Source organism: Macrotis lagotis, chromosome 2 (genome assembly GCF_037893015.1).
Source record: "Macrotis lagotis isolate mMagLag1 chromosome 2, bilby.v1.9.chrom.fasta, whole genome shotgun sequence".
NCBI classification, from domain to species: Eukaryota; Metazoa; Chordata; class Mammalia; order Peramelemorphia; family Peramelidae; genus Macrotis; species Macrotis lagotis.
The window spans coordinates 328351559-328364042 of record NC_133659.1 but is presented as its reverse complement, the minus strand read 5'-3'; the positions used below and the strand labels follow the sequence as shown (position 1 = coordinate 328364042).

The following is a 12484-nucleotide window of genomic DNA, read 5'->3' as shown; positions in this document are numbered from 1 at the left end:
TTCTTAAGCATTTTGCCAACCTTAAAGCACTATGTAAATGTTAGTGATTATTATTAATCTGGTCTGTGATCTTTTTTTTTAAATGGTAAATACTAGAAATAGCTATTGAAATGATGGAAGAATCAATGAGCCCTATTTGTAATTCAGGCAGAAATGTCCCAGGATGCATTTTACCTAGAGACCAAGTCTATAAAGAGATAAGATGAGGGGCGGCTAGGTGGCACAGTGGATAAAGCACCGGCCCTGAAGTCAGGAGGACCTGAGTTCAAATGTGGCCTCAGACACTTAATAATTACCCAGCTGTGTGGCCTTGGGCAAGACACTTAACCCCATTTGCCTTGCAAAAAAAAAAACCTGAAAAAAAAACAAATAAGATGGACTTGGTGAACTCTTCTCTTTTTCCTTTGTAACCATACCTTTTCATATTCATAGACATAACTAGAGTTGTGTTTAGTGTTGTCAGGCTTAAATGAAATGATAATTTTTGATGAGAAGAGAACTTGAGGCAAATTTGAATGTATTTAGAGATTGAGTCGTATCTTGAGCTCTTTAATGCTGTTTAGTTGTTTTGTTTCCTGTCTGAATGAATTTTGTCCTGTTTAGTCTATTCTATGCTTAATTTGATGATTGAAAATTTGATATTTTTGCCCAGCAGAATTTCATCATTCTTCCTCTCACTGCTATTTTTTAGTTCAAATAGACTACATCCATTTGTGCCATCTGTATGGTCTGAATGGAACAAAACAGAAAGCTATTACCATTAAGCTGGTTCTTCAAGCATTCCAAACAGTCTTTTAAATTTTAAATTTTTAGCTCTTTTTTAAAAAATATTATTACCCTATTCCTGAGTCCAAAAGGTCTATGATTCACAGATCTTCTGAGTTTGTTCAAAAAGGGACAAATGGAAAGAATCTCTTTGTTGTCACACTGAAGACTTAGAACAAATGAGATTTGAAAAAAAATTTTTTTTATTTCTAGCAAGGACTGGAAAAGGGCAACTAGAAAGAGCAGCAATTGCCTTAAATAAAGCAGATGAATCATTTTAGAAATAATGTGGCCTTGAAAAGAGAACAAGCCTGGGAATATAAGGAAATGATGGCTAAACACCCAGGAAGATACTGTCTTCATATTATATGATTAGAAGTGACTCTTGTCTCCAACTAAAGTCTTCATAAGATATAAGATTTTCCCATCAGTTCTGTTTTTTAAACTTCAGCTTTTTATTTTTTTTTAAATTTTGTTTCTTAGAATGAAAAGTAGCAGCTGGAGTTTTCCCCAGTGTCCTCACTGTGGTACCAAGCATGAGCTGCACTTGGAACTAGAATTTTAATCATCACACATAATGTTTGTGAAGTGGTGTTCTTATTTTTCAGCCAGTGTCTTCTGTTTTGTTTTTTATTTCAGCAGACAGAAGGAGGGGCACAGACAGATGGACAGCAGTCACAGACACAGAGTAATGAGAATACTGAGAGTAAATCGACCCCAAAACGGTTGCATGTCTCCAACATCCCCTTCCGATTCCGGGACCCTGATCTCCGGCAGATGTTTGGGGTAAGTCTCTGGTATACAGAAGTACTTAATAACTGCCTTTTAAACCCAAAGTAAATGGAATCTAAAGCCATTTTAACAGATTTTGCAGTTGTCATGTAAATCACCTCGAGAATATATTCATCAAAACATCTGCATAGTGGGGATAGCCTTAGATAGACTCAGAAAGGTCTTTTGGCCTCAGAAAATTTTCATCAGCCTGAAAAATCTAGATTAGAAGCTTATTTAAGTATTCCACCATCCCAGTGATTCTGTGCTTTGAGGTGCATCTTGGACATCTTTTGGAGAATGAAGTACAAAAGTACTTCTTAGTAACCTCTAGCTTGCCCTCTCCACTGTCTACACATTTTATAGGACACGCAGGAAATAAGGTCAGGTGGCCACTTAGCCACTTCAGAACTCTCCCTCTCTTGTAATTAAGCACATCTTTTGGCAAGAGAAGCTGGTAGGGTCATAATGTAGGAAGGTTAAGATACCTCTAAGACTGACTAGTGAGGTCTTAAATCTTCAGTATAAAACGGGTCCCACCAACCCAGCCTCATAAGACCTGCCATTCACAGACATCCAAGCAGTGAGCTGTATATTCAGAGAGTGATTCTTTATTTTCATGCTGCAGTGCAAAATGAGAATGATCCAAAGCCAGTCTTCAAAGAGAGTGAGCAGCCTTAGAATCAGGAATGGGAGATCTTCTTTTAGTAAAGATCATTTTTAATAATAGAGGAGTCGTCAATTTTCTTTTCTATCAAGTCATCAACTGTAGTGTTTCAGGATCTGAGGAGCAGTATTAACTGCAGAAGAGTTTCCTCTAGAGAAGCCATGATCTGAGGCAGTGATGCACAATATGAAACATTAAACAGTTTCTTAAGCAAGGAAAAACCCCTAAGAATCACAGGGAAAAAAAGCAAACAACTGAGAGAAATTTGTGTGGTTCTTTGATGTCTCCTTCAAACCCACAGGTCTCTGGACCCTTGCACAATATTGTTCACAATGTGCACTGTCTTTATGGTGATGAGAGGGGGACTCAGGGTTCTTTGAGCAAGAGACTGGCCCTTGGCTCTGAGATTTTCTGCTCTGCTCAGGTCCATGTGGGGATTGCATTTTCTTCCTCAGCTTTAGTTGGATTCCTTGACTTAGAAAATACAAATGGCCTCTCTTCCCCTCTACTGTCCCTTCCCCCATACTCTGAATTCTGTTAGTCCATGCTTATGAATGAATTCTTTAGAAAGATCATGCACCTGGGATCCCTTTTCCCTCGTGGTGAAGGCAGTACATTTTGTTCAGAACATCAGAAGTCTAGATTCTTGTCTAGTCTCAAATGATCTTACTAACTATGCAAGCTTTAGTAAACTTCATCTTCTCTTGGGATCCATGTCTTTATTTGCAACATGAAGGGGGCAGTAGACCATCTGTCACATCTTTCTAGCCCTAGAATGTCATGATCCAATTTTGATTTTCAGACTCTAGTAGTAGCCCATTTACTGACTCAGATGAAAAGACAGAATGTGTTATTTGAACCTCTACTGCTTCTGGCCTGTTCAGTTTGACCATTTGGCCAGTAAAAGACACATAAGCTCCTCTGGCACCATGGCATTGAGTTTACCTTTTATTGCTCGTCATTTCACAGAAGTTCTGAGAATTTTCTGGGTATTGGAATAGCTTTCAGCCAAGGGGATTTCCCTTTTCTCTTGGTGCTATTTCTTTCAGATCATATTTCAGAAAAGTTAGAGCAATGATATGAATTTGTGATTCCACTAACTAAGTAGTTTTAATGAAATGGATCCTCCATTTACTGAAAAGAGGTTTTAGAAGAATAACACTAGCTAGAAAGATCTTCCAAACCCTCTGCCATTTGGGTGTGAAAATTCGTTTTTAAAACTTTTCCCAAGATAGCATTAACAGGAGAAAATGTTCAAGAAAAGAGATGAGTAGAAAGGGTAGAAGAAGGAGAGAACCAGGTTCACCACAAGCAGCAGAAGAACCTGAAGGTCGTCTGTCTCACACCCAGCCGAGCCCAGAATGGCAAGGTTTAGAATTGGAAGAGAGATCCCAGAGACCATCTGGTCTCTTCTCCTTAAGAGGCCTCACCCAGGGCCACCCAGGGAGACAAGCTGGGCTTCTAACTGAGGGTTCCTGGCTCCGGTGCCAGGGCTTTTCCCAGAGTATCATTGTCCTGGTACAGAGCAGAGGTGGATTATGAAAAGGTAAATGATTTCTAAAAAATGAAGGAATTAGTCCAGTTGAGATTATTTTAAAAAAATATGAACCATTTTCTATCCATAATCTAATATACCCCTAAAGGCTATTAGAATGCTACAATTTCCAAATGACCTAGTTTCAGTATCGTTTTTCTAGACAAGACTGAGCAGCAGCAACACAAAGGTTGTCTAGACTAGCATTTATGTGATATTTCCCCTCAACAACTGGGGGAAGCTGCTAGTGCAAGTAGTATTATCTCCATTTTGCAGAGATGAGAAAATGACCCTTTGAAGACCGAAGTCTTCTGATTCTGTGTCCATTTGTTCTTTCCCCTAATCTGTGGGGTGCCCAACTCCTTCAGCAGTCGGTTCTGGGCTTTATTAATGTTGGCCATCATTTTGAGCTTTGTTACCTCAACTGCTGTCATTTTGAACCCATTTGCTCTAGTTCTGGGGTTTTTTGTTTTCTTGGCAATGATTAAAAAAAGCACCACCACCAGCTCTCTCTGATTGCCTTTTAAGCTGGATAAGCTTGGGACTCTCTCAAGAGCGGTTCACCCCTCCTGAAGCACTATTGAACTTGTCTATTATTTCAAGTCAGCCAGTTATTTCAACTCTTTTAGCATTTCATATAAGCATTTTTTTCATTTTGTCCCTTACTTTGATTGTGCTTATTTATGCCCCTCCAGTGTTTTTTAAGGAACTAACTCAGGGCTACCTCTACTAGAAGACGCATGGCTGCTTTCTATACATAATATCCCTAGATCCCTAATGCAACCTTTTTTGTTTGTTTGTTTGTTTGTTTTTAGCTTTTCTGTCTCAGCTGTGCTTTGCTGGTTATTTTCCATCTGATGTCCACTATGACCTCCAAGCTATTTTCTCAGTAAATGTATTTAGGAGAGAGAGTGTGTGAACACATGCGCATGCACACACACACACACATACACACAAACACACAACACACACAGTTAGTCCCTTCTTGAGTTTGAATTATTCGTTTTTGTTAAGTGGCTTTCTTAATTTGATCTTTTTTATTTTTGGTGGAGCTATTTCTCTAAATTGTCCAAGTCACTCTGATTTTTTTATCCTATCATCTAATCCCCAGAAGACTTGGTGTTGCCTGAAGATTCAGTGAGAACTCCATCAATCTCATTCATATAAGTCATTGATTCAATGCCTTAATTAGCACCATTTTCCCCACTAAGTTTTGAGTGTGATCTTTTAGGCATTTGTGCATTTTCTGAAAGATTGGCCTAGACTTTATCCCTTCATTTTTCCACATGATAAAATTCTGAAAATTTTTATTAAGAAATTATCCGGGGGCAGCTAGGTGGTGCAGTGGATAAAACACCAGGCCTGGAATCAGGAGGACCTGAGTTCAAATTTGGTCTCAGACACTTATTAATTACCTAGCTGTGTGACTTTAGGCAAGCCACTTAACCCAATTGCCTTACAAAGAAGATATTCAAAATAATAAATTCTCAAGTGCTTTCTTTCACAAATTAATTTTTGCAAAGATTTATACCTTAAAACTGAGATTTTTTTTTAAATGAGCAGAAATACACAGAAGGACTTTTTTTAAAAATAAAGAAAAATTTGAGACTTTATTAGCACTCTTCAAGAATGAAAACAAGGGGTGGCTAGGTGGCGTAGTGGATAAAGCACTGGCCTTGGAGTCAGGAGTACCTGGGTTCAAATCCAGTCTCAGACACTTAATAATTACCTAGCTGTGTGGCCTTGGGCAAGCCACTTAACCCCATTGCCTTGCAAAAAACCTAAAAAAAAAAAAGAATGAAAACAAGAACAGAATTTAATAGGCTCCTTAGAATGCTTGGTGTTAAAAGCCCCATGTAGACAGCACTGTGGGGCAAAAGCAAGTGTGTTTTGCCATGTCTCATGTAGTAGATGGGTCCAGAATGCAGAGACTACTTCCTTAGTTTTGGTATTCCCTTAAATACCTTGCCCACTGTAGATATGTTTGGCATGAATGATTTGTAGGAAGGATATTCCCTCCAAATTCTTGGCAATAATAAAAATCAAAAGTGGTTTAAGGGGGAAGAAAAGAAAATTTGTTGTTAAGAGAGAAGCTCAGATCTTAATAGTAAAAGGCAAAAATGTGAAAGCTAAATTATGAAAATCAAACTTCCTTTTTCCTGAACCGAGAAAAGAGCACTTTCAGGTTTGATGTTCAGGAATAAATGTGTTTTGTTTTTGTTTTTGTTTTTTCAATCTCTGCAGCAGTTTGGCAAAATCCTTGATGTAGAAATAATCTTTAATGAACGCGGCTCCAAGGTAAGTCCTGTTTCAATGTTCATGACCCTTGTTGTAGGGTAATTCAGGTACTCTTCAGTGATCTAAGTAGGTACAAATAGAGTTGGAAAAAGAAATCTCTAAAGCCTAAGTCCCAAGTTAAAAAAAAGTATTAGACTCTAGATTTACTCTGTGGAATGAAGGGAAGTCAGAGTGAGAAGGAGGAGACAGTCATTGGTTGTTATGCCTGCATATGTCTTGAAGTTTCTATACAAGTAGATGATTGGAATCAGACCCATTAGACACACCGGCTTGCCTTTTAGAAACCCCTTTGTCCTTTTTATAGCATTATTTTGTCAGTGAGGGCCCTCACTGACAGTTGACTGTGACCAACATGAGAGTGAACCTCTGAACATGAATCCTCCATGGACATTGAAGAAGCAGGGTCAATCACCCCTGTACCCCAACTGTGGCCTTTAGATAAGGCCTGAAGCAAAGACTATTGGAAGACATTTCATATTATCCTTAAGATCTTAATCCCCTTTCATCCTCAAAGCAATCTTAACTGCCTCCTAAACACAACAAAAACAGGTTTTCATGACCTCAATTAAAGCAAGCTACAGTGGCCCAAATTTTCACTAGGAATTGAGTTATTTCCATCTTTTAGATATTGTAGAAGAAAACTGCTCACTGGGGGGATCCAAAGATAAATGTCCCTCTGTTCCCCAAAGCAAAGACTGAAGATGGTTTTTTATCTAAATTCACAGTGCAGGGTTTAACAACAATTTTGATTCCTCCCAAGGAAATTCAGTATGAGACCTGCAATGAAGCAGGCAAGAACTCTTATCTCAAGAATGGTTGGCTTCACTGCTGCTAAATTTAATACTTTAATTACAATTATCATTCCCGGTATTCCACTAACTTATTTAGTATCGTTAGTACCTGGCTTGTGTGATTCTAAGTCAATACATTTACAAAAATGAAAGAAGGAATTTGGATGGATAGGTTTATTATTGTATCAAGTAAGTGTTAGGAGCAAATCTTGGAGAAACAGACTTCTGGATAGTTTATTTTGAAAGTGCTTCTCCTGTTGGCAAATTAAATAAATCCCATTTGGCCACAGCTAAATTGCTAAATTTTACTTTGATGCATATACCTCACATTCTATTAGCAGGGCTAAAGCACAAAGCCTTTTTGTGTGTATTTCTTAAGACAAGCAAGAAGCCCGAGCCTGCCCCTGATACATTTGAACATTATCCTCTGCTCTCCCCCTGGGCGTTCGCTATGTGATACATGCCAGTCCCTTCTCCCAAAATAAATACTATGCTGTGGAGGGCAGAATTGTCGAGCATTCTAAATGGGTCGCTTATGAAGAATAATAATAAAACGCTTCCCTTCCTCCCACATGACCCACTGGAGTCAATCACCAGCCTTGTCAGCGCTAGGCCAGGCTCTACTTGTTGACCTAATTTTTATTCAGTCATTTCTGCTCAAATATGGCAAGAGTGTTTGGCTGCAGCCAAATGGCATCACTGCAGAAGGTGATCAGAAAAGACAAAGAAGGCCAGTTGGACTATCATCCGAGGAGTGAGTTTATTTACCTCTCGTTCCCTGTCCCCATCTGCATGGTCCTTGATGCAGTTTCAACTATACCTGAGATAGTTTGCCTAAAATCCTGTGTCTGTCCTCCCACCCCCATTTCTTGTACCCCCCCACCTCAAGACCCATATCCACCCCTATTGGAGAACCTCTGCTCCTGTAGGTAGCCACAGACCAGGTAGTTTAAAATACTCTCAAAAGCATATACACCTTTACTCCTTTATAAGAAACCCCAGCCCAAGGACTTCAGTGGCATGTGTCTTAAGAGTGTTGAATTGTGAATGTCAGCCTTTGTTTTAACTGTGTAAGAAGGTAATTATGCTCCAGGCTTCCGGTTTTCAGTTAAAACAAACAAAACAGATTGGCTGCTGCTAGCCCTACAGAATTTTCCCCAGGAATTTTCTTGGTAAGTATTTTTAAAGGGGATGCAAATCGGAGGTTTCTGCACGCTGAATCTCTGATCCTCTGTGGCCCAGTTTCCCATCGCTTGTTGTTGATTTTTCTGCAACAAGCAGGTGCCAAACTGATGCTCCAGGCTCGGGGGGGGGGGGGGGGGGGGAGCAGCCACGTCTGAGATACCTGCCGGGCTGCAGCGCCGGGGCCCAGAGTCGTGGCCTGACTAGGCTCAGACTTGGAGGCTTGCTTATGACACTCCTCACTAAAGGCTGAAAACCGGAAGCCCAGTGCGATGTCATGAGTCGCAGGGGCTCTGGTTCCTGAGGACCTGCTCCTTAATGGGAAAATCAGGGAATGAAATTCTTATGAAGCAAAGGAAATGAATCTTTCTTATGGCTTCTTCTTCTCACTTCCGGGGTGTTCACTCCACCAAAACATGGTCAGTTCACCTGATGGAATTTCCACTGCCCTATAACTTGCTTTCTGAACTAATGATAGAAACCTTATTTCTCTCTCTCTTTTTGGAGGAGTCTAAAACCAAGTCCTGCTGCTGTCAGCTTTGTCCTGTGTTCCTCACTGCCCCTTTCTTCTTCCCTAAGATCCTTATATGGGGGGGCAGGAGGGGGGGAGATGTTTTTAAAACATAGCACTAAACCCTAAAATAACCCTGGATCTGCCTTCCAGCACTGATGGCGAACCCCATTCATGGGTTTAGGGTGTGGCTCTTTGTCCTTAACTCTATTGAAAATTCTTGGCTGAAATGGGCCCCTGTCATTGCTCTGAGGAGGGGGAGAGGTCAAATGGGATGGAAAAACATTAGGGTTTTTTTTAAGAGGTCACCTGAGATAAGCTGATGAACCTCTTCTATCAGTGATTGAGCTAAATTTTTCATGTCAATCAGTCCTTTTTTTAAATTTTAGTAAGAAATTTGATTTGGTGAGGGCTGAGCACATAAGGTGAGTATGTGATTTGAAAAGATCTGCAAGAAAGGAACTTCTAACAGGAATGACCTTATTTTATAAACCGGGTTCTCATTCTGCAGGAGTGTATATCTTTGGAAAATGGCCCTCCTGACTTTCCTGCAGTGGGAATAGAAAAATTAGTTATGAGATACTGAGTCAAAGTATCTATAAAAACTGTGTCCACTGAATAGGGAGGATCTGCATTGACCTCGAAGAGAATTTTCAAGCCCTATCCTGAAGTCCCAGACTCACAAAATTAGAGGTTTTTAAAATGGATCATTGGTCAGTGTCGATTTTGAAGTTGGCTAAGCATTACGGGGACCATCTTGTCCAGTTTCCATATTTTACAGATGAAGAACCTGAGATCCAGAGTCTTGATTTGCCTAGCCACTAAGGTAGAAAATAGCAGAGCTAACATTTTTTTTTTCACCTAAATCTTCTGTCTCTCAGCCTTGTACTCTGTCCCCATACTTCGAATGCCTACCTGCTTTTGATCTGTTTGAAATAGTATGCTTCCTGGCTTCCCACTTTTTCCTCTACCTTCCGTCCTCTTAAAAAGAAAAGGAATTCTACTGTCTAATTGTCTCAGATTAATTAAAACAAGGATAGGACATCTTTCCACATTTTTGAAAACCTAAATTAAAACTATGATGAAAAAGTATATCCTTGCCAGGAAAGTTGCTGGCAAAGTTGTTTTCCCTGATAAATATCTCACAGATGAAATAAGGAATATAACTGAATTTTTATCTCCATATATTTAAACTACCAATGCTTTTTTTTTAAATTAACCCTAGCATTATTGGGAATACACATACATGCACACACACATACATCCTTTGAAGCCTAACTGTAACGAAATATTTAACTGAGAAAATTGTTGTAAAAGTCATTTGGAACAAAGCCTTAAACTAGAGGGATCAGCTAGTTCCCCACCAGCCTTCACTTGCCACTTTTCAAGGCAGTTGAGTTTGGTTTTGACTTGTATTACTTATTAGAAAGTTATTCCTCACTTTAAGCTAAAAGTTCAAAAATATTGGCTTGCCATCTAATACAGGGAAGTTTATAATGTTCCTAGGGCAACTTTTCCTTTTGCCTTTTTACAATCAAGAAGAAATGGGAGCATCGCTTGCATCTAGAATAATGTGCACAATATTGGACAATCAAGTTGCCCATGAAGAAATGCACAAATTCTAAGTATTGTCCCTGATTTACATTAAAGCTTAAAAAGCAAGTGAAGCAGTGTTGCTATCCTTTGCCCTGAGAATCTGGGAAATTACTCAATTCTTTCCCTTGAGCTATCCAAAGCTGATTGAGAAATCACACTGAAAATGAGAAAACTTGAGGTAGAAGAAACTGCTCTATAGAGCCCAGCATGGGTCTTGAGCCAGCGTCCCTTCAGTTAGTATGAGCTCATCACTTATCTCAGGTGTGTTCTTCCCCAGATTTTGGGGAGAGGGCGGTGGTAGCCTCAGACCCCGAAGCCTCAGAAGCAAGTTATCCTGGTGCTGGGGTTGCCTGGCTTTTTCCAAGGGTTTTGAGCCTTGATTGACTACAAAAGGAATTTACTTTTGAAATATGTGCAAGATGAATTTTGGAATGTAATAATAGTAAATAAGGCTTGGTTGGTATTTAGCATCTTGGGATGAATAACACTGTAGAGGCAAATATTTTTTCACTTTGCTTAAAACTAAGAGTTAACAATGCATGGATTTTAAGAGGGCTTCGTTTACTTTCCTTTTGTTTTCACTTTCTGGGTTTGGGGATTTTTGTTTTATTTTGTTTTGGTTTCTGTTTATTTTATTTATTTTATTTTTTAATTTCTGTGTTCTGGCCATACCCAGGAGAACCGTCTGCTTTTGATTTCTCCCTTAAAAGTTACATGGTAAATTTTCTTTCTCATTCTTCAGAGATGGAAACATTCAAAGATTATCTCAATATATTTATCTACATTTTTTTCTTTTTACACTGCTCATCCTGTTGCTTGTTATTTATTGCAGAGTCGGAGGCCAGACTAAAAGGGTGAAGTTACTCGGTTCCCCAAGCACCCCTTAATTGGAAATGGTGCCAGGACATGGGACAAAAATGACTACAAATGAAAACTTTCTGTAGGAGATGAAACCTAAGTCAGTGACAGCACACTAATGACTGATAGAATCCGGAGCTGTTCACTCTTAGAATATTGCATTTTTTCTCAGTGTTAGATCTTCCATTGGAGCATCTTGTAGCTAATCAAGAAAACTAGGAAACAGTATTTAGATTAAATGTTACCCCCAGAATATTTTAGGGAAGAAACATTTCATATCTTTAAAGAGAGTTTGGGTACCATGAGCTCTCTGTTTTTCTGTAGAAGGTCTTTCATCTGCTTGTGGAAATTTTCCTCACTGACTCTGATTGATTCATATTTTAAAGAATCGTCGATTGCCAGGACTGGGAGAACCTTCGAGTTCATCAGACCTTGATCTGGATTATAATAAGGAGTTGAAGCTATTATAACTTTTTTTAACTCTCGGTTTCTCGGCCCTGTGGCCTAGCTAGCTTCTGCACAACCAATGATCAGTGGTACCTATATTTCTAAAAAATAAAATTACTTCGTGTTTCTGAGGTTTTTAGCTTTCTAAGCTACTAGCAGTTACACAATAAATTTATCAAATGAAACCACAGAGTAACCACCTAGAATGATTATCCCTTTCTTCCCTATCCAGGCCATACTGTTCCCTTTCTCAGTATACCTTACATGGCCACTGAAGTCTCTCCATTTCAGGAGGCTTCTCTTATCTCTCCCCACATTCCCCCAACCTTTTGGTAGTGCTGCTATCAATAAAGATGATTTCTACCTATTTTTTTTTGTTAAGTTTTTGAATTTTAGAATTTTTTCCCCTCCCTCCCTTCTCTCCCCCCAACAGTAGGAAATCTGATAATCTTTATATTGTTTACATGATATGCATTGGTCAAAATTGAATGCATTGAGAGGAAAAAACATATCCTTGAGGAAGAAATAAAATACTAGAGATAGTAAAATTATGTAGCACATAAGACAACTTTTTTTAAAAATTGAAGCTCATCTTTGACTTTTGTTTAAACTCCACACTTCCTTCTCTGGGTACAAATGGTATTCTGTATCACAGATCCCCTAAAATTGCCCTAATCATTGCACTAATGGAGTAAGTCCATTAAGGTTGAGCTTCACCCCATGTTGCTGTTAGGGTGTACAATGTTCTTCTGGTTTTGCTCATCTCTCTCAGAATCAGTTATGTAAATCTTTCCAAGCTTCCCTGAATTCCCATCCCTCCTGATATCTAATAGAAAAATAGTATTCCATCACATAGATATACCACAGCTTGTTTAGCCATTCCCTACTTGATGAACATCCCCTTGATTTCTAATTCCTTGCCACTAGAAACAGAGCTGCTATGAATATTTTTGTACAAGTGATTTTTTTTACCCTTTTCATGATCTCTTCAGAATATAGACCCAGTAGTGGTAAAAAATAATCTGGTTTCTTTATAAAAAATAAACATAAGACAGTATGCCTTT

At 39.0% G+C, this 12484-nt stretch overlaps 1 protein-coding gene across 27 annotated transcripts in view; it reads left to right on the top strand.

Annotated features, from left to right (window-relative positions):
* The window catches only part of RBFOX2 (RNA binding fox-1 homolog 2), a 282975-nt gene that overhangs the window by 244007 nt on the left and 26484 nt on the right, over positions 1–12484 (top strand). For 20 of the 27 annotated variants that reach the window (XM_074226822.1, XM_074226824.1, XM_074226825.1 and 17 more), the window contains 2 exons: positions 1405–1551; positions 5982–6035. In XM_074226822.1, coding sequence (XP_074082923.1) covers positions 1405–1551; positions 5982–6035 — 201 coding nt within the window. The remainder of the gene's footprint in view (positions 1–1404; positions 1552–5981; positions 6036–12484) is intronic. The other 7 variants (XM_074226826.1, XM_074226827.1, XM_074226821.1 and 4 more) reach the window with 1 other exon arrangement.